The 22227-nt window shown below is 52.5% G+C and overlaps 1 protein-coding gene across 1 annotated transcript in view; it reads right to left on the bottom strand.

The window, feature by feature from the left end:
* Window positions 1-22227, bottom strand: part of PRKAR1B (protein kinase cAMP-dependent type I regulatory subunit beta) — a 149137-nt gene that overhangs the window by 104994 nt on the left and 21916 nt on the right. Inside the window, exons 2-3 of the mRNA XM_007941327.2 lie at window positions 6306-6476; window positions 4411-4502 (exon numbers count right to left, since the gene is read on the bottom strand). Coding sequence (XP_007939518.1) covers window positions 4411-4502; window positions 6306-6476 — 263 coding nt within the window. The remainder of the gene's footprint in view (window positions 1-4410; window positions 4503-6305; window positions 6477-22227) is intronic.

Raw genomic sequence — 22227 nt, 5'->3', positions numbered from 1 at the left:
AGAACAATCATGGGAGAATAGAAGGGCTGTGTATGCATAGGGAGACAGCTTGGGAGGCAGGGGTGCATGGAGGGATGGACAGAGGGAACAGGTAACTATGGGGAGGAACTGGGAGGGGAGCTGTTGCATTGGGGTAAGTTGTAGTCAATGTCATGAGACTAAGTGTATGTGAGCTGCTGTATGGAAAGTGAATTTGCTCTGTAAACTTTCACCCAAATCACACACACAAAAAAAGACGGGACAGCCAGTCTGTGGCTACCTGCCACGAGGCAGGGACCTTGTGCCCGGAAGGCAGAGAGTCTGTCAGCAGAAAGGGAGCTGGGGGCGGTGTTCTGGGAGGCACAGCAGGGGGGCAGCCAAAGGTCCAGGGCAGCTCGGACACAACATTTAAGGCGTCTGGTTCCACCTGGTGGTTGATATCTGCCGCTGATGACAGCCACTGCCCCACCGCTGTGAGCCCTGGCGCTGCAGTGGTCAAGCACTTGGCTGCAAAACAAAAGGCCAGTGGTTTGAACCTGGCAGCAGCTCCACAGGAGAAAGGTGAGGTGGTCTGTTTCTGGAAAGATCACAGCCTTGGGGACACCATGGGGCAGTTCCACTCTGTGCTCTAGGGGCGCTGTGGGTCGGAATGGACTCCATGGCAGTGGGTGTGGTTTGGGCTTTGCTTCTGTAAAGACTGACAGCCTTGGAGACCCTGTGGGCAGTTCCACTCTGTCCTCTAGGGGCGCTGTGGGTCGGAATCCATTCCATGGCAGTGGGTGTGGTTTGGGCTTTGCTTCCATGAAGATTGACAGCCTTGGAGACCCTGTGGGCAGTTCCACTCTGTCCTCTAGGGGCGCTATGGGTCGGAATGGACTCCACAGCAGTGGGTGTGGTTTGGGCTTTGCTTCTGTGAAGATTGACAGCCTTGGAGACCCTGTGGGGCAGTTCCACTCTGTCACGTGGGGTCTCTATGAGTTAAGATGACTTGATGGGGCCCCTACTAACAACAACAGGACACTGCTGCCTGGTAGACACCTTGTGCACGAGTGCCCTGTGGCTGCCGTCGGAGCCTCAGTTGTGTAAGCAGTTCACGCTCAACTGCGAACCTAAAAGTTGGTGGTTCGAACCCACCCTGAGGCTCCACTGAAGAAAGGCCTGTCAACGTGCTTCTGTAAAGGTTACGGCCAAGAAAACCCGACAGGGCGGTTCTACCCTGCCACACGCGGGTTTGCCATGATGTGGAGCTGAGACAGCAGCGTGGGTTTGCTTGTTTTTTCGGCAGGGTGGAATGTCATAACCAAGTCCCACAAACTGGGGGGCTTATGGAAACAGAAATCCATCCTCACAGCTCTGGAGGCAGGGAGGCCGAGATCAGGGTATGAGCCACATCGATTCCCTCTGCTGCAAACTGAGGGCCTAATGAGGACAGATGTCCACTGTCTCCCGGCTCCAGAGGCTGGGAGTCAAAAATCAGGGTGTCGGCCATGTTGCTTCCCTCTGAGGCTCTGAGGGAGAGTCTGCTGCTGCGTCTCTCTGGCTTCTGGGGGCTCCCGGGGGCCCTGGTTCCCCGGCTGCTGGCTGCATGGCACCATCCCTGCCTCCATCTTCCCACGGTATCTTCCCCCGTCTGTCTCTCTGTCCTTCTTCTTCTATAAGGACTCCACTCGGATGGGAGTAGGCCCCACCATACTCCAGGGCGACCTCACAGTAACTGACAATGTCTTCAGAGACCCAGCTTCTGTCCAGGTTTGTTCACCAGGGTCAGGACGTCCACACACAAGGCAGTCACAGCTCACTGCGCAGCAGCATGATTCACCGATGCACACGGAGGCAGGGAGTGTTCCCAAGGCGAGCTCCGGACGCGTCCGCAGCGTGATTCGCTGATGCACACAGAGGCTCCGGACCAAGGCGAGCTCCGGACGCGTCCTCAGCCACGTTCAGCCACAGAGCAGCGACCACCATCACCCCAGGCTCGGAGCAGGATTTCAGCAGGGGCTGGCGGGAAGACGTCCCCTAAACACAGTGCCTCCTACTCTCCTGTCACCTTCTGGGGACAGCTCGGCAAAGCACAGCATGTGCCACATGGACCCGTTTTAACACTCCCTCTGCCAGGCAACTCCACGCACACATGGTTACTGAGCTCAGCCCCTGGTTCAACTTTCAGCTCAAGGACAGGCAGCCCTGTGAGGTGGACAACAGCACAAGGAGGTGTGTACTCCTTGGAAGAGCCAACCCGATAGATCAGGTGCCCAGGGCAAAGGCTCAGAAGGTAGGAGGAGGAACAGAAACAGGAAACACAGGGAGGAAGAGGGAAGTGGGCTGTTACACAGGGGGGCTGCAGTGAATGTCACAAAACAATGTGTTTGAACCGCTGAATGGAAAACCAACTGCTCTGTAAACTGCCACTCAAAGCAAAATAAAAAGATAAAAAGAAAACACCTCTACCTGCAGCTATGTACAGACATGTGCATGAACACCTACAGAATGTTCTGGAAGGATCATAACCAAACCCCGCTGGCAGCTGCCTCTGCTGAGGGCATAGCATTTGAAGAGAGATATAAAATACGCTCTTTCTTCTTTATTTTATGTCATTTGGATTCAGTACAAGACTGTTACCAAAATGTGCTCACCTACTCAAATAAGATTGATCATTTGCCAAAAGATTTTTTTTTAAGAGAAAAAATAATTTTTTAGATGTTCTGTACTCTTTCATCCACCTTAAGGGATGTAAATTAAAGATGGAGATGAACAAGTATTTGAAGATAAATTTACAAGGATAGTCACGGTCATCAAATGTTGTTTGTGATAGACAGAAAGCAAAATACCTCAAAAACTGAAACCCAAAACTTCCACATGACCCAGCAACCCCACTCCCAGTATATACCCGAGACACTTGAAAGCAGGGACCCAGCGGATCCATGTACACGGATGTCCACTGCAGCGATATTCACAACCACTGGAAGGTGGACACCACCCAAGTGTCCATCAACAGGTGATTGCCAAACACAACGTGGTCCATCCACACAACACCCTACTCGGCCACAAAGAGGAGTGGAGTCTTGATCCACACTGCCCATGGGTGAACCCTGAAGACCGGTGAAATAAATCAGACACAAAGGACAGAAACTGCCCGTTCCCACATCCACGGAGCGCCTAGACTGGACAAATGCCCAAAGACAGAGAGGAGGCGAGTGGTGGCTGGGGATGGGGGTCTGGGGGACTGGGGGCGGGGCGTTACTGCTGACCAGGCACAGAGTGTCCGTTTGGGGGATAAAGATTTGGAAACAAATAGAGGTGATGGCTGCACAACACACTGAAAATGGTCAAAATGCAAATTTTACTTTGTATATTTTTACCACAAAAAAAGGCGAAAATTCAAACTACACAGCGGGAAAGTTGTTAAGTTAGGGCAAGTCCACACAAATCAGTACCACTCCCTGGAACTCTCACTGACAAAGGAGGTGTTCTAGACACCTCAGATATGACCGGCACCTAGGGTGTGACCCCACAAAACGCACCCTTAAGGGTTGCCCCAAAATGTCACCAGTGATGGTCTCTGGGAGTCAGATTACGGGGCATTGCTGCTTCCTGTCGTATGGCAATGTTCCGACTTTCTAAAGATTGACGGGATGGGGTCTGGACTGTGTGGAGCGCCCTGGTCCCTGCAGGTACCTCCAACTGCCCCACACCCCCCGTGTCCTTGTCTCCTTACGTCCACATACTGAAATCCTCCAAATCCCATGGAATCCCCCTCTGACTCATGCCCCCAGCACCCAGAGATCCCACGGCAGGTGGAAGTGGTGGGACCCACCTCACCCCACCCTCCGCCAGGCAGTGAGCCCAGCCAGGGCAAGTCTTTGAGTGTAGAAGATGCCGGAAGATCAGGCCCCTGTGACCTGGGCGGAGCGTGGCCCCAGAGCCTCAGAAGCAGGCCCTGCACTCCAGGAATGTGGGAGCCGAGCATCACCAAGGATTACGGCCATCACTCAATGAAGCGGCACCAGCCTTCCAGTGAGGGGCCTGGGGACAGGGGCAATTACCCAACAAGCAAGGTAAACACAGCCTGACTTGTGCTTAGTCACGAATCTGTGGTGAAGAATCTCACATGGGACTCACCACATCTCTCTGTAACTGAAACTGCCCACTACAGATTAGTGAGTAAGCACAAGTCAGCTGTGCTTACCTTGCTGACTGGGTACCCTGACCTCGTCAGGGACTGTGAATGTGAAAAGCGGCTTTGATTCTGGGGGAAGGGGCTGTGCGGTTGGGAGAAAGATGCCAGCCAGACCTGGAGACAGAATCCCTGAGGTGGGAAAACGTGCACTTGTCCACTACAGACTAGTAAGCACAAGCGAGCCCGTGCTTACCTCGCTGGCTGGGGGGCTGTTGTGGGCAGGGTCGGGCGAGGGCCTGGCCCATGTCACCTACCTTCTCTCGTTGTCATCGAGGTGAGCAAACAGCACATTCTTGGAGATGGCCTTGGCCAGGGCAGTCATCGTCTTGTAGTCTTTGGGGATCACCTGGAGAGTAGCAGCAAGAGTCAGATTTCTGGGGTCCCCCGTAGGGCAGGCAGGGGCCTGGGGCCCAGGCAGGAAGGCCCAGGCTTGACCCTGACATGGCCGAAGGCCAACCACTCAACCTCCAGCTCATGTGTGCAGCCTCGTTGTTGTCAGGTAACAATCAGAACAGAGGCTGACCTTCCCCTCTTTAGGTGCGGGTGGGGAGGGGCCAGGGATGAGGTGGGGGAGGGGCCAGAGATGAGGTGGGGGAGGGGCCAGGGAGGAGGTGGGGAGGGGCCAAGAAGACACTTCAAAGCTAATTGGCCTGATAAGGTATTTACTGCTTCTGCTCCACCTTCTAGTAGAGGTTATTGTTGTTATATGCCATCGAGTTGGCCCCGACTCTTAGCGACCCCTCCTTGGGTTTCCGAGGCAGTATCACTAGGGAAGTAGGATTGCCCAACCTTCCTTCCGAGGAGTGGCTGGTGGGTTTGAATCGCCAGAGCTCCTCCTAGTAGAGGTAGTGCCTGTGTAGTGCCTGGGGTCTTAAAGGCTCCTGTTTCCAAGGCACAAAGACTGGTCTCTATTCACCCTGAGCAACGGAGGAAGAAGAAGAGTCAGGGCAGGAGGGGGGAGTGGAACGTGGGGCTAGTTGGCTCCATGAAGGACAGCCTCCTCTGCCCTGAGACCAGAGGAACCAGATGGTGTCTGGCCACATTACTGACCATGTTGATCAAAAACCCCATAGAAGAATCCTGATCCAAAGGAAGGATAGGCAGAACAGAATTCCAAATTCCCATGGGCTCTGGACTTCCTGGAGCCACAGAGAACGGATGAACCCCTGAGAATACTGCCCTGAGGTCATCTTTAAACCTTAAACCAGTGATATCTGCTGACATCTTAAAACCAGCAACAGCTTGCCAAGTGAAGACTGTCTGCCTTGGGCGTTTCCCTCTTGTAAGTCTCGGCTGGATCACACTGACAAGGGCAACTCACAAGATTAGATGGGACCTTAGGGGGCAGTCAGTTCATGTGAAGGGGGCAGAACAACACAGAAAAGGAGGTGGGGATGGCTGTGCATGCACAGAGTCCTCCAGGCCACCGACTTGTGCACGCAGAGGCTGCTGAACCAGCCCAGGCTTTGCTCTGTATATGCATACTTGCTGCGAGGATGCTAAGACGCAAAGGCCCATTTCTGAGGCTGGGTTTGGGATGAGTGTAGATGGGCAGTCGTCCCACACACTAATAGGTACCTGAGCACTTCAGGAAGGCCATGGCCTGCGTGGGTGGGGCAGGTGGCAGTGCACAGTACCTGTCCCCAGAGGGCAGAGAGGGACAGTGGAACCCAGGGCAGGCGTCAGGGGCCACATGGGGCTCGCAGATGGGGGCTGTGGCCTTGAGGAGCATGAAGCTCAGGAGAAACAGAACCACAGTGGGGCCAGCCCAGCCCTGCACCCACACCCAGGTGGCCGGCCAGCCCCTTCCTTCCGTGGACCCACCCTCGGTTTCCTGGCTTCCAGTCAAGGCTGCCCAAAGGGTCTCTAGTTGACAAGGAAGAACTTAAAGAAGGGTCCAGAAGGGACTTTGCGATTCTAGTGGTGAGTGGGTTGTTTTCCCCAAAATACCTACAGGAAAAAGAAATCCAAGAGAGCCACCGTCCCCTGAAACAGATTGAGACCCTCATCCCCATAAATGCCCTGTTAGTGCCAGTGGGAGGACTGTCTCCACCACCCCCAGTCCATGTGCCTGTCACCAGAGGGAAACCAAGGTCCCTGGAGGCGGCATGTGCCCTGCGAGGGGCCTGGGGAGCCTGGCCGGCCTCACCTTTCGGACGTAGGAGACGGCATCCTCTTCGGTGTACACTTCGGCACTCACGCCCCCACGGCGGCGACGGGCCTTCACCACGGGGTTCGGGGGCATCGGGGAGACTTCCTCCTCACGCGAGTCCGACTGGGAGCCGGACTTCTGCTGAGCCAGGATCTGTTTGTTTTCCTCCTGAGGGGGGCAGAGAGGCAGGCGGGTGAGAAAGAGCCCCAGGGGTGCCAGGTTTGGCAGTGAGGACTTTCAGGTCTCCACCACTGGGTGGTGGCTCAGTGGTTAGAAGCCTCACCTTCCGTGCAGAGGACCTGGGTTCTACTCCCGGCCAGGCCACCCCATGCACAGCCCCACCCGTCTGTCAGTAGAGGTCGGCATGTTGCTGTTATGCTGACAGGTGTCAACAGAGCTTCCAAACTAAAACTAGGCAGAAAGGCCTGGTGATCAACACCCAAATCAGGCAATAGAGAAGCTCTATGGATCCCACTGGTCTGATCCCAACTGATCACACGGAGGTTCGTTCCTGGTACGTGGGTGGCCATGAGTGTGTCAGGGTCGACTGCTCGGTGGCTTGTGCATTTCAGCTCTCCAGGGCCGGCAGCTCCCTCCTGTCTACTCTGCGGCAGGGCTGTTTCCCACACATCTGCCTGGCAATCCACTTGGGGGTGCACCGCTGCACCCTGTACCTCGGAAGCCACCCGAGTGCAGGTGATGGGACAAGCCAGGCGCTCGGCCTGGGCTCACACTCAGCGCTGGGCCAGGGCCCCTTTCTCAAGGTGCAACCCTCCGTGTGTGGGAAAGGGGTGAAAAAAAGGAGGGAGAGAGGAGGGGAGGAGGGGAGCTGGCAGGGCGTTAGGCAGCCTGGCGGGCCCAGGACATGGCGACAGTCCTCTGGCCTCACCCTCCGGCCAAGCAGGCTGGGGGGCAGCACTGGGGTCCTGACCATGGGCACGCCCCTTCCTGGTGTCCTGCATGACCCTGGGTATAGGGCTGCACCCTTCTGAGGCTCATTCCCCATCTGGGAACAGCAGTGAGGCCACCTGTCCCTTGGAGTGTGGTCAGACACGACCCCAAACCGTTGGCACAAACAGTTTTTCTGCTCTGTCTGCAGAAGTGATACCGGCTCATGTCTGTGAGCATGGCTGGGGCTGCCGGTCAGCACACAGCCCGTGAAGGGGTGGGCATCATTCCCATCATGTAGATCCCGGACAGGCCGCAAGGGGCACCCAGAGGCCTCCCGGGCCCTTGGAACACAGCCCCAGCCTCCCAGAGCCTAAAAGCAAATGCCGTCAAGCCGTCTCCCAGTGCTGGCACCTCTGTGTGTCAGAGCAGAATGGCCCTCTAGCATTTCCAGGGACTGATTTCTCAGTAGATTGCCAGGCCTTACTTCCGAGGCGCCCCTGGGTAGACTCGAACCACTAACCTCTTGGTGCACATCCAGGGACTCCCTCAGTGGTCTACAAGGCTCTATGCCATCAGCCCCTCCCTGGGCCTCTTCATCTCCCTATTTCCTGTGGCTCCAGCCACCCTGCCACCCCGCCCTCCTGCCTCAGGGCCTTTGCCGTTCCCGATGCTCTTTCCTCAGAGTGCCCCATGGCTCCTCACTCACCTCCCCAAGTCTCTGCCACCTACTTAAGACTGCAGCACCCCACTCCAGAGGTTGACTTGTGTCCCCCAAAAGCCATGCCCCCTGGAATCTCAGAACTCGGGTCCTTGCAGAAGCAATGAAGGTCAGGCTCCAGATGAGATCACCCTGGATCAGAGTGGGCCCTAGACCTTGTAAGAAACAGAAACGGAGACACAGGGACACAGGGAAGTCGGCCATGTGCCAACAGAGATTGGAGGGGCACAGCCACAAGCCAGGGAGCATCGAGGATCACCGGGAACCATCAGAAGTGGGAAGAGACCAGGAAGTATTTTTCCCCAGGGCCTCGCCTATGCTCACCAAACCCAAGCAGATCCGATGCCATGGAGTTGATTCTGACCCACAGCGCCCCTAGTGGACAGAGTGGAACTGCCCACAGTGTCTCCCAGGCTGTCAATCTTCACAGAAGCAAAGCCCAAACCACACCCACTGCTGTGGAGTCGATTCTGACCCACAGCGCCCCCAGAGGACAGAGTGGAACTGCCCACAGGGTCTCCAAGGCTGTCAGTCTTCACTGAAGCAAAGCCCAAACCACACCCACTGCTGTGGAGTCGATTCTGACCCACAGCGCCCCCAGAGGACAGAGTGGAACTGCCCACAGGGTCTCCAACGCTGTCAATCTTCAGGGAAGCAAAGCCCAAACCACACCCACTGCCCTGGAGTCTGTTCCAACCCACAGTGCCCCTAGAGGACAGAGTGGAACTGCCCACAGGATCTCCAAGGCTGTCAATCTTCAGGGACGCAGACTGCCTCATCTTTCTCTCACCGGCCAGCTGGTGAGTTCAAACCACCGACCTTTTGGGTGGCAGCTGAGCATTTAGACTGCTACGTCACCAGGGCTCCTGAATCCAATGGCAAGTGTTCTTATGAGAGACAGGAGAGAAGACAGACGCAGGAGGGACAGCTCTGTGAAGACGGAGGCAGAGAGGCACCCACAAGCCAAGAACCCGGGGCCACCAGAGGCTGGAACTGAGGAGAAGGGATTCTTCCTTGGAGCCTTTGGAAGAAGCATAGCTCTGCTGACACCTTGCCCTTGGCTCCCAGCCTCCAGAAATTCTGCTCTTAAAAGCCCCATGCATGGGGTCATTCGTTACAGCGCCCACACACTCACACAGCAGGTCAGGGTGCAGGAAAGCCACTGAGTGGCCGGTTATGAAGCTGCCACCGCTGTGTCCTGTGAGGAAAGTTCCACCTTCTCCATCTGCAGATGATAGCACTGAGGCCCAGAGAGGCAGCACCACCTGCCCAAGGCCACACAGCGCTTTCTACCCAAACAAGCCCTGCCCCCACCTCGGTGAGTCCAGCCCTGCCTCATCACCTGGAGGGGCCTGGACCTGGACAGAGAGAGGCGCTGAGTCCAGGTCAGCGGGAGGGGGTAGCCAGTGCCCAGACACTGCACCAAACCCAGGAGTGAACTCAGCCTGACCTCTGGGACCGCCACACGCCTCTGCCTCCACCCACAGGCTGCCTTCCAGTTCCATGCCCACTCCAGCCTCCTGCTTCCCCGCACCCTCCCCACGGTGGCCGGCACTGTGCCATCTGTCCACCATCGCTGGGACCATCTTACCACCTCCTGCCCTGAGACACTGATTGCCCTCATCCCAAATGCTCCCCAAACCCCACCTGTGACACACACCCCAGCTCAGCAGGCTGGGGCGGCCTTCCCTTTCCTTAAGCCATTGCTGGGGAGTTGACTCTGGCCCTAGTGCCCCACGTGTTGGGGAGCTGTGCCCCACAGGGCTTTTGGTGGCTTGGACTTCTTCCCAAAGTGCCTCTAGGTGGGTTTGAACCTCCAACCTTGTGGTCAGCAGCTGAGCATGTTATCAACCACTTGTGCACTCAGGGGCTCCTCTCTTTCCTTAACAAGAGTTGAAAGCGTTCCTCTCACAGTTAACTTGTGCTGGTCTCCTGATGAAGGGGCGTCCACGAGGGTCCCGGCGGCCGGTTTTCGGAAGCTGGCACCAGGCCTTGCGTCCTGGTCCGCCTCAGTCAGGAGGCTCCGCGGAAACCTGCTCAGCGTCCCAGCAGCACACAGGCTCCAGTGGCAGGGGGTGGTGGCTGTCCATGAGGTACATGCCCGGGAATAGAGCCTGGGTCTCCCCGCGGAAGATGAAAATTCTACCAAAAACCATCCATGTGGATAACAGACCCCAGAAAAGATGACACTCCCCTGGTACTATGCTCACGGGCTCCTTGGAAAAGGACTGTCATTTGTCAATCCTCCAAAGGTGCAATGGGCATGACCCAAGTCTGTGCCAAAACGCCGTCTGGAAGAGCTGCCCCCCAGCCACGCTGAGCGAGAGCTGCTCACAGGAAGAGACGCCCTGCTCATCACTCTGGGCCCTCGAGCCCAGTGTTCCCATGTCCACAAGCTTCCCGCAGCCTGTACGCTGGGCCCCTTTCTGGGACCTGGCCATCTCTGTGGGAAGACCCGCCTAAGGAGTCTTCGGCCCCACCCCAAGTGGATCAATCCCAGTGGACATCCACCAGGGAAACTAAGATGGACGTCAAGGCAAAACCGGCTCAGGCAAAGCCCAGGGACTCTACATGGCAGGGACACGTCCTCGAGAAGACGCTCAGCCCCCAGTCCCCATCTCACGTCCGGGTGGCTGGGTAAAGACTCGAGGCCGGCCACCCAAACTGAGGCAAAGCCCTGCCCAGGACCCCACGGCTGCCTGGGGCCCCTCCTCGCCTGCCTGGGGCCCCACGCATGCCCAGGACCCCACACCTGCCTGGGACCCCATAGCTGCCCAGGACCCTATAGCTGCCTGGGACCCCACACCTGCCCGGGGCCCCTCACCTGCCCAGGACCCTATGCCTGCCCAGGACCCCACGCCTGCCCAGGGCCCCTCACCTGCCCAGGACCCCTCACCTTTCTGGGACCCTACCCCTGCCCAGAACCCCACACCTGTCCAGGAAAACAGAATGAAGGTCAGAACTGAACGTTACCAGATCACTCATTTCTAAAACAAGGTCCTCGACCTACACATGACCTTGATGAACAGACAAAAGTAGGACAGAGGCTCCGTGGCTGGCGACAAGACACACGGCTTTCACTCGTTTCCTGGAAAAGCTACCAGAGACCCCACACGTCCAGCACCCAGGGTCCCCGTGCCATCGATAAGGCCCAAGTGGGACTCCTCAGGTGCCACATGGACCCGAGGGTCATCTCAGCAGACGCCAGTGTCCTCCTGTGCGTGAGAACACTCCTTCAGAACCCACCTCCGAGGAAACGCTGCCCACTCTCCTGTTGCCATGACAATCGGCATCTCCCTGAGAGGGGCCAACAGTCCCCTGGTGCCCGGAGCCCCCTTTTTATATCCCTCCCCGTTTGCAATGTCTGGGAAAGACAGAAGAAGGTGACCACGCCCTGACAGGGTGACACACCCTGTGCTTGACGAGAGGGAACCCATGTAAGAGTTTTACACAAGTCCTTACATTCCTCTACAAACCAAGTTTTCTGACTGGAAATGTAAGATGTACCTCAACTAGAGACTTGGGCCTTTGGCATCAGAAATTATCAACAATAATATTAATACAGGTGTAAATGAGCCCGTGGGAACTTGAAACTTGGGATTTGAGAGAGGAGTTGATTGAGAATGGTCTCAAGCTGTAGTGCAACCAAGAAAACAAACCAACCCACTTCCACCAGGTCAATTCCGACCCAAAGCAACCACCACTGGGTTTCCAAGGCTTTACAGAAGTAGACTGCCCCGTCTTCCTTCCGAGGAGTGGTTGATGGGTTTGAACCGCCAGCCTTCTGGTTAGCAGTCAAGCACCTTAGGCACTACGCCACAGGAGCTCCTACAAACTGTAGCATAGGTTGATTATATTACAGGTTGATTACATTAATCCTGAAGCAGTCCAATGATTTAAACAGAATCCAGGGGGTAAAACTGCTCTTGGAACCTACAGTTGTTGCTGTTGGCTGTTTCGACCCAACGCTGATGCACGGCGACCCCTTGTGCAGCATGATGACCAGTTTTCCGGCCCTGGGCCAGCCTCACGGTGACTGGTGTGCCTGAGGCCATGGTGTGGCCACTGTGCTTCCGGACGGCCTCCCAGCCTACGGGCTCATCTCCAGCGTCATACAGCACAGCTGTGGGGATCAAGGTTCTCAGCACTGACTTTCAGAAGTTGGTCACCAGGCCTTCCTTCGACTCTGTCTTAGTCCGGGAGCTCCACTGAAGCCTGTCCACCTGGGTGACCCTGCTGGAGTCTGGAACACCGGCGGCACAGCCTCCAGCCGCACAGCCACCCACAGGCCAGGCAACAGAGCAGATGTCATGGATCCAGCCTCACAGCCACCCACAGGCCAGGCAACAGAGCAGATGTCATGGATCCAGCCTCACAGCCACCCACAGGCCAGGCAACAGAGCAGATGTCATTGATCGTCGTCCGCAGGAAGGCTCTGCATCCTCACGACTGTTGAGAGGCAGGACCCCCAGCCAGAAGCCGGTACAGGGGTGTCCAGGGCCCACTTACAGTAATGTCAACAAGGAAGAGGACATGGGTCTTAAGTCAGTTTCCTGCTCTGATGGGAGGACACCTCCCACATAATCCCAGATTCCTGTAAAAACGAACACGCTGGGAAAAGGAGCTTCTTTGGGCAAACAAGAGCGTTTGTTGTCTTTTCTTTTTTAAGTAAAATTCATACACCTTCAAACTGACCATTAAACACGGCTAAAGCGCACAGTCCTGTTGTGTCCAGTACACCCACAATGTGTCCATGAGGTTCCAATTCCACCCCCAAAGCCCACCCTGTGACCACCACAGTCACTCCTCATCCCGAGCCATCTCCCCTCCAACCCCTAACCTTGTCCTCTGCATCTTTCCTGCGCGTGGGACCATGGAGCAGCCGCCCTATCGTGTCCGGCTTCCTTCGCTCAGTAGCGTGTTTTCCAGGCTCACCCTGTCGTCCGCTGGGTCAGAGGGCACTTCTCTGTCCCCGCTCATCCATCGTGTGCATGAACCACACTGTGTCCGTCTGTCATCTCTTCAGGAGCACTTGGGCTGTGTCCACCTTGGTGATGCCAAGGATTCCAGGAAAGCCTCCCGTTCACGGAGGGCCTTCCTCGCCCTGTTTTCATGTGGGTGCACCGTCTGTCAGTCCAGGATGGGAAAGGACAGGATAGGCCTTCCCCATCAAAGGCACCTTCATAACCACAGCGTGGGGACGGGCTTCCAAGCAGCTGCATCTTCCTGCAACTGGGACACAGCCCCATGGGCTCCCAGCCCTGCCCCGCCCCGCCCAGAAGTGATGCCCACAGCCGTCTTCTGACCACGTTCCTCCTAGACAAGGGGATGAAACACAGGCGTCCCAATGCTAAAGGGCCCCTCCCAGCCGTGTGCACAGAGCCGGGCCCTGACCAGAGATGCCCCCCGTCCTGTCCTCTCGCCCCAGTGGTGCTTCTGAGGGTGTTCACCCCCGCACTGCAGCCCCCAGAACACAGCACACAGCAGGTGCTTGACAAACACCGACGAGGCGTGAATGAATTAGTAAAACCTGTGGCAAGAGCAAGCGGCACGGCCTGTCAAGACACCTACTGCTGCATTATCCACCATCTCTTTATCCTCCTTTTCCCGTTTACGACACTAGTGAAAATCTCCCATCCGACCGGTGTGATAAGGATGTACGTCTGTGGTAACGAGCGCCGAGTCGCAAGGAGAGGAACGCTGGTGGCGACGGTTACGGTTAGGTGTCAGCTTGGCCAGGCCACGCTCCTCAGTGGTTTGGCGGTTAGGGAGAGGTGCAGGCACCCTGCATTCTGTGACCAGACGTGGTCACCCTCCATTTTCACGTAATCCCTATTTTCACGTAACCACCTGGTCTTTGGAACCTGAGTGAGGAGTGGGTGTAGCTGCTTCTGCACCCTGTGACTCTATGTCCTACAGCATCTCCTGAGGAAACAATGAGAGAGGCACAAAGATACCTGCACCGGAACGCTTTCTGTGGCCTTTGTAGTAGTAACAAGAAAATCCAAACCACATAAATTGATTTTTGAAATACCTGCTGTAAAAGAATAACCTGAATGATTAAAGCAGGATCAGAGTAACATTGAGTGACAGGAAGAAATGGCTGTAGAGTTTGCTTTAAAAAGGAAAAAGCAGGGTTCAAGATCATCCATGTATATGACATGTATAAATATGCATCAACACACACACATATATGCACATGTTTATATAGTTGGTGATACACTTTTTTACATGTGTGGGTGTAAGAAAAAGTGCATGTGTGTAAGAATGTGTGGGTGGGTGGGGGGGTGCATGCGGGCTAAATTTCCCTCAGGAATGAACGCAAAAGAAGAATGTTCCAAATGGAGGAAAAATATGAGTTTGTCATGTGCAGAACTGCTCTTAAAGAAAAGCTACAGGAAGTTTTTCAGCCAAAGAAAATGATCCCAAAGGGAGACGGGGAACTTTAGGAATGAAGGAAGTGCGACAGAAGCAGTGACCATCTGCACAGTGCTAGACGACCCCTCCTGAGTTTTGAAAACACTGGGAGTGCCGAAGGCACAATGCACAACCTTGTCAGGGCTTTCCACACACGTAGGTGTGCACGGTAGGTGTGCACAGTGATGTCAGGGAACAGACTGGGGGAGACGGGTCTACACAGTGGAAAGCCGTACGTCTCCCTCAAAGGGTAAAACGTTAACTCAAAAAGACTAAATAGATATGCATATTATAATCCCCACGACACCTCTTGAAACATGTCGTCAAAAAGACAAGAGACAAATCAAAATGGAATACCTGAAAATAATCCAGTAAACTCAAAGAGGAACTAGGTACAAAACCCAGAGGAGACAAAGAGAAAAACGGCAGAGCAGGCCTGAGTGCGAACATATCATCAATTACGTTAAACGCAAACGGTCAATAAACGAGGTGCCGTACGTGAAGCTGGCTGGTGTATCAGACAGACAGACACAGACAGACAGATGGACAGCCAGATAGGCAGGCAGGCAGGCAGGCAGGCACAGTTTCAAGGCATAGTCCTCCCACCAAGGCCGTGAAATGACCAGTCACTCTCCGTAGGCCACAAATACTCTATTTGCATAGCTGTTGTTGTTGTTGGATGATGGAGAGTCGGCCCCGACTCGTAGCGACCCCGTGCACAACAGAACGACACGGCCAGGTCCCGCACCAGCCTCACGATCCTTGCTGAACTTGTGCCCATCGTAGCAGCCACTGTGTCAGTCCACGTTGTTGAGAATCTTCCCGTTTCACCGGCCTCTACTTCGCTGACCTCCTACTTTACCAAGGTTCACACCCTTCTCCAGGGAACGGTGAGGGACCTAACTGGCTACTCTAAACTTGGCTAAAACACCCTGAAACCTCAAAGACAAATTCCACCTGCAGACCCCTCCCCCCACCTTGTCAAAAAAACAACCCCACTTCCTAGAAACTGCCTCTTGCAAAACCTTGTGGGCACCAGAGGTCCCTACAAAAGGGGTAACACTTCCCCCAGGCGTGGCTCTACTCTGCAACTGGCATTGTTCACGTTACTCCCAGAGCCGTCCCTCCAAGTTTATCAATTCTTCTTCGGTCTTCCTTATTCATTGGCCAGCTCTCAAATGCATAGGAGGTGACTGAAAATGTCATGGCTCGGGTCAGGCACACCTTAGCCTTCAAAGGGACATCTTCACTCCTCAGCATTTTAAAGAGGTCTTTGGCAACAGATCTGCCTGGTGCAATACGTCATCTGATTCCTTGACTGCTGCTTCCATGGGTGTTGACTGTGGATCCAAGTAAATGAAATGCCTGACGAGGTCAATCTTTTCTCTGGATGTACACACAACTAACAACAGAGCTCCAAACCACACCAAGCCAACACTGACAGAACTGCAAGGAGAAATGACAGATGGACAACTTTAACTGGGGTTTCAACACTCCCCTCAGCCATAGAGCAGGGGGCAGAAAGTCACTGAGTGTGACTGACTAAGTGCCAATCCCCTAAATGGTCCTACCAAGCAACTAGACCAACCAACATCGAGAGACCCCTGTTCCTGACAAGAGAAGGGTGCACATTCTTCTCAGGTGTACTTGGAACCCTTACTAGTTAAGCATATTCTCAGCTGTGGTCCATACCTTAACACACTTAGAACAACCCAAGTCATTCAAAAGATGCTCTCTGACTGTGATGGAGCAAAACTAGAAATTAAAAAATCCAGAACAGTATCTGGAAAATCCCCAAACAGTTGGAAGCTACATAGCACACGTTTAAATAACCGATGACCCAAAGGCAAAGCTTCAGGAAAATTAGAAAATAATTTGAACTCAATGAAAAGACAGCATGTCAGAGAATATATATGTGCATAGCATATCAGAAAATATGTATGTGCACAGCATATCAGAAAACATACAGCATATCAAAAATATATATGTGTATAGCATATAAATATATATATATATATATATAAACTCACTGCCGCCAAGTCGTTTCTGACTCATAGCAACCCCTCCTTGGGTTTCCGAGGCAGAATCTCTATGGAAGTAGATTGCCCAACGCTTCTTCTGGTGGGTTTGAACCGCCAACCTTCTGGTTAGCAGTCAAATACCTTAGGCACTATACATAGCACATACAAATATACATATAGCATACCAAATACATACATAGCATATCAGAAATTCTGAGATGCAAGACTTACGAGACCTGTTGAGTCTGGAAGGGTCGCTGACACCATGGCCCTGACTTGCTGTTCAGACTCTGAATTAAAGCTGTGCCCTGAAGTCATCTTTCAACCAAGTAACACTTTAGCCCAAAGAATGAAGATGGTCTCCCCTGAGCACTGCAGTGCACATGGACACAGATGTACAGAAGAGCCAAGGGGCAGCAGCTGTTTCAAGGCCTAGATGAGAACACTGCAGGGCAAGGCGCTGAAGCCAATGAAAGGGAAGGAGAATGGACTAACAGAAGATGGACACGACAGGAAGACTATAACCAGTGTCGCTGATCCTTGGGTCTAGAAACGTGGAACGGGAGTGGGCTTTGCTGTGTACATTTTCACCAAAAATAAAACAAAAACTTGTGGGATGCAGCTGATGCCGTTCTTGGAGGAAAATTACAGCATTAAATGCTTCTATCGGAAAAGAACAGCATCAAATCCATAATCGAAAATTCCACCTTATGCCTGAAAAAGGTGCAAATAAAACTCAAAGAAGGGAGGAGATAAAAATAAAAGCAGTCATCAACAATAAATTAATTAATTAATGAAAAATAATAGAAGCCACATTCTGGTTCTCTGAAAAGATTAACGAAACTGATGAACCTCTAGCCAATGATCAAGCCAAGAGAGAAACCAAACAATCTAACCCACTGCAGTTGAGTCAGACCCGACTCATGGCGACCCGTCCTTGGGTTTCCGAGGCAGTATCTCTACAGAAGTAGATTGCTCAACCTTCCTTCCAAGGAGTGGCTGGTGGGCCTGAACTGCCACCCTTGTAGTTAGCAATCAGATGGCTTAGGCCCTACGCCACCAGAGCTCCCAGCCAAGACAGAAAAGATACAGATGAGCCACATCGGAAATGAAATACGGGATATCCCTGAGGACACTGAAGACATTAAAAGGGTAACAACAGAACACAACAAATAGGCTCCATTTTCATAAACTCAACAACTTAAGCGATGGCCCAACTCTTTGAAGAAGAGGATCTCTGGTGGTGCAGTGGTTAAAGCATTTGGCTGCTAACCAAAAGATTGACAGTTAAAACCCATCAGCTGCTCTGTGGGAGAAAGATAAGGCAGTCTGCTTCCCTGAAGACTGTCAGCCTTGGACACCCTCTGGGCAGTTCCACTCTGTCCTCTAGGGGCACTGTGGGTCAGAATGGACTCCACCGCAGTGGGTATGGTTTGGGCTTTGCTTTTGTAAAGATTGACAGCCTTGGAGACCTTGTGGGCAGTTCCACTCTGTCCTCTAGGGGGCTGTGGACCGGAATGGACTCCACAGCAGTGGGTGTGGTTTGGGCTTTGCTTCTGTGAAGATTGACAGCCTTGGAGACCCTGGGGCAGTTCCACTCTGTCCTCTAGGGGCGCTGTGGGTCAGAATCGACTCAAGGGGCACGTAACAACATACATTTGTAGAGCTTCTTAGAGTTGTATGTCCAAAATCAGGACTTTAACGATGTTTAAATTAAAACACAAACTTTAAAGGGGAGGCGGGTGGTTTTATCCCTACTGTCTTGGAGCAATACCTCCCAGACGGTTTCCAAATTTGTCAGGGGAAAAGAAAAGTGAAAAAGCTAGACATGGACCAGCACCAAAGCGTGCGATGCAGATGCAGCTAGAAGGGTACCACGTCCATCCTTCATATGCATAAAAGTCTTCTGAGCGTCATCAAAGGACAAAAACCACCAGGCTACCTGGAAGGAAGAGGACCAGGGGGTAAAGACAGGCTCCATTTTCACCCCTACCCTCTCCTAGTCTGGAGGTTTCTGCCTGGACTGCTTTTCAATTAAAAAAGAAACAAAAACAACCCAGAGCCTTGGGTTCTATTTGTTGGTGTGCTTTTCCCACTAAAGGAGCAGCCCAGGCCCTCCCTCGCCCGGGCCACCAGATGGCGGTGATGAAGCTGCGGCCACCCCCTTCCTCCTCCACACCCCTGAACGCAGGCTTCTCTGAGACTTCGGGGGATGCCTCCCACTGCTGCCTCTAAGGCTGGTGTCCTCCAGGGTCTGCCCGCAGCCTGGGGTACCCCACGTTTTAACCACCAGCTGTGGTTTTAGCCACCCCCTTATCTGCAGCTCCAGCCTCGTCCGCTCACAGCCCCCACCGCTCCTTCAACAAGTCCTCCATCTCCACAACCCTCCGCCAGCTGCTCCTCCCCTGATCCCCTTCAGCTGCTGACATCCCCCAGACCCACCCAGCTCCCACCCAGACACCGGGCAACTCCCGAAGCACCCCCTTTCCCTCTCACCCAACTGTCTCCAGACCCTGCCAACTCCACCCTCCCAAGGCTTCTTGAGTCTGTCTGCTCACTCCCTCCCCACTGCACTACTGCAATAGACCAGGAAGGAAATAATTAGGGCCTGAAGGAAGCTGGGGGTTCAAACCCACCAGCCACTCCTCAAAAGGAAGGTTGGATAATATACTTCTGGAGTGACACCGCCCTGGAAACCCAAGGAGGGTCGCTATGAGTAGGATCTGAACGGCAGTGGGTGGGTGGCGGGTGAAGCATCTGGCACAGGATTTCCAGAACTACCCCTCCTGTCTGTTCCCTAGTGCTAGTCACTGCAGACCCACGGAGCGCCAACGTCCTCAATAGTTCCCACTGCTCCAGGACGAAACTCAGAGCCCTCCACTGGGAACACCATGTCCTCCACACCCCGGGCGCCCCGTCTCCCTCATCTCTGCCATGCTTCTGCACTGCCCCGCCCCCTGCATCTGCTGCAACAACAATCTAAACTATCTAACGGTGGAATCCTGGACTTTGCCCTCTCCCACGCCATGCCACGGCTGCCTGGCCAACATCCAGTAGTCTTCCTTGTCACACCGGCCCTCCTTTGTCTGTGAAATCCCTCTGGCAAACCTACTGGCTCCCTCCATGATTCACCAGGCGTGCACTTCTAGGGTGGCTGGCATCACCAGGTACAATGCTGCCTTCTCTGTCCAGGTGAGGCTTCGCTGGCTCAGTGGCAGAATTTAGCCTCCGTGCAAGAGCCCTGCGTTCAATTACTGGCCAGGGCACCTCCTGCAAGGCCACCATCCACCTGTCAGCGGACGCTTGTGTGTTGCCGTGATGCTCAACACGTGGCAGCAGTGTCCAGACCCAGACAGACCAAGAAGGGCTGGTGACCGGCTTCTGAAAATCAGCCATGGACCCTGGTCACAGCCCAGCACAGGGATGATGCAGGACCCACGTCACACAGGGTCAGGGAGCTGCACCAAATCTGCCCGGGTGTCAGCTGGTGAGCCCCTCAAATGCTGGGGGGACAGCACTTTCATCTGGGAAGACAAAGGCTTTTTGTAAATGGCGGTGAAATGGATTATGTAGGTAGCATGGTGGCATTCCACTCAAGTCTGCCCCTCTACAGACCATACGGAGGTCAGTAAGCTGACCCCAAATGCAACACAGAATGTGGATAAATGTGGACAGGCCAGCCAATGTTAACAACATCACCAAGATGTACACAAGACAAAAAGGCATTTGAGTAACTGCTATGGGAGAGTCAACCTTAATGACATGGATGGAGTAAAGCTTTTGGGACCTTCATTTGCTCATATGGCATGACTCAAAATGGGAAGAGCTGAAAACATCCATTAATAATCAGAACATGGAATGGATGAAATATGAATCTAGGAAAATGGGAAGTTGTGACAAATGAAATGGAACACATAAAGGTCTATATCCTAGGCATTAGTGAGCTGAAATGGACTGGTTTGGGCCATTTCGAATCAGACAACCATATGATCTACTATGTGTGGAATGACAAACTGAAGTGGAATAGAGTGGCATTCACTGTCACAAAGAATGTTTCAAGATCTATCCTGAAGTACAGTGCTGTCAGTGATAGGATGATGTCCATACACCTACAAGGAAGACCAGGAGCTCTGGTGGCATAGTGCCTAAGGCATTTGACTGCTAACCAGAAGGCTGGCAGTTCAAACCCACCAGCCACTCCTCAGAAGGAAGATTGGGCAATCTACTTCTGTAGAGATACTGCCTCGGAAACCCAAGGAGGGGTCACTGTGTGTCAGATCTGACTCAAGAGCAGTGAGTTAGTTAGTTTTTTTTTTTTTTTACAAGGAAGACAAGTTAATACGACTATTATTCAAATTTACACACCAACCACCAAAGCCAAAGATGAAGAAACTGAAGATTTTTACCAACTTCCGCAGTCTGAGATTGACCAAACGTGCAATTAAGATGATCATTACTGGTTTCCATGTATTGGCTCTTTTTCCATTGATCTTCCTATTGTCAATTTCTAATTTTATAGCATTGTGATCTAAGAAGAGGTTTTACAGTATTTCAATGTTTTTAAATGTATTAAGGTTTGCTTTATGACCTAACATAGGGTCTGTCATGGAGAATGTTCATGTGCACTGGAAAAGAATGTATATTGTGCTGTTGTTGGGTGAAGTGCTCTGTAGATGTCTATAAGATCAAGTTGGTGGATTGTTTAGCTCTTCTGTATCTTTGTTGAGTTTCTCCAGTTGTTCTTTCATTGAAAGTGGTGTATTAAAGTCTCCTACTACTATGACCTCCTCAGAAGGAAGATAGGGCAATCTACTTCCATAGTGATACTGCCTCGGAAACCCAAGGAGGGGTCACTATGAGTCGGGTCCAACTTGACAGCACATAACAACAACAACAACTACTACTATGACTGTGGAGTCATCTATTTGCCTTTTCAATTCTGTTAAACACTGATCTATGTATTTTGGGGCTCTTTCATTGGGTCCATAGATATTTATTATGGTAATATTTTCTTGTTCAATTGATCCTTTAATCATTATATAATGTCCTTCCTTGTCTCTTACGGTGGTTTTTGTCTTAAAGTCAATTTGATCATAAATTAATATTGTCACTCCTGCTCTTTTTTGGTTGCCATTTGCTTGATAGCTCTTTTTCCAACCTTTGATTTTTAATCTATTTTTTTCTTTGCCTCTAAGGTGTGTCTCTTGTAGATAGCATATTGATGGGTTTTGTTTTCTTATCCAATCTGCAACTCTCCATCTCTTGAGTGGTGCATTTAATCCACTGACATTCTGTGCAATTATCGATAAGTATGAATTGGTTGCTGTCATTTTGTTATGTGCTTTTTCATGGTGTTCCTGGTTTCTCTGTTCCATATAATTTTCTGTGTTGAGCTTATTATATTTATGAATTGTGTTATCATTTCCTTTGTTGTTGCTATTGTTTTAGTATTTGCTAAATGTTTGTGCTTGTTTCTTTTTTATTGTAATGTGAAGATTTGTCATTTTTCTTTGAGGTTACCCTCTGATTTATCATTTTCTCCCTGAGTTTAGAACAGCCCATTCTATCCTACAAACCTCTTGGCTTCCTCACCATTTAGAAGGTCTGTAACTACACTATTTTTTCCCCTTTTTTTGGTTTGTAGTTGTCCTCATTTGCCAATTGATGTCTCTGGTGCCCTGTTTACAATTTTGTAAGCTTATTTTACTTTGGATACTTCCATAACTGTGTTGGTTTCTGGGTTATGTCGTCTTGTGTATTAATGGTCAGTTATTGTTTTCTATTATTGAGGAGCTCTGGTAGCATAGTGGCTAAGGCACTTGACTGCTAACCAGAAGGCTGGCGGTTCAAACCCACCAGCCACTCCTCAGAA

This window comes from Orycteropus afer, unplaced genomic scaffold (genome assembly GCF_000298275.1).
Source record: "Orycteropus afer afer isolate SDZICR_OR568_19922 unplaced genomic scaffold, OryAfe1.0 scaffold00006, whole genome shotgun sequence".
NCBI classification, from domain to species: domain Eukaryota; kingdom Metazoa; phylum Chordata; class Mammalia; order Tubulidentata; family Orycteropodidae; genus Orycteropus; species Orycteropus afer.
The sequence above is the reverse complement of the archived record's forward strand: the minus strand, read 5'-3'. Positions and strand labels throughout refer to the sequence as shown.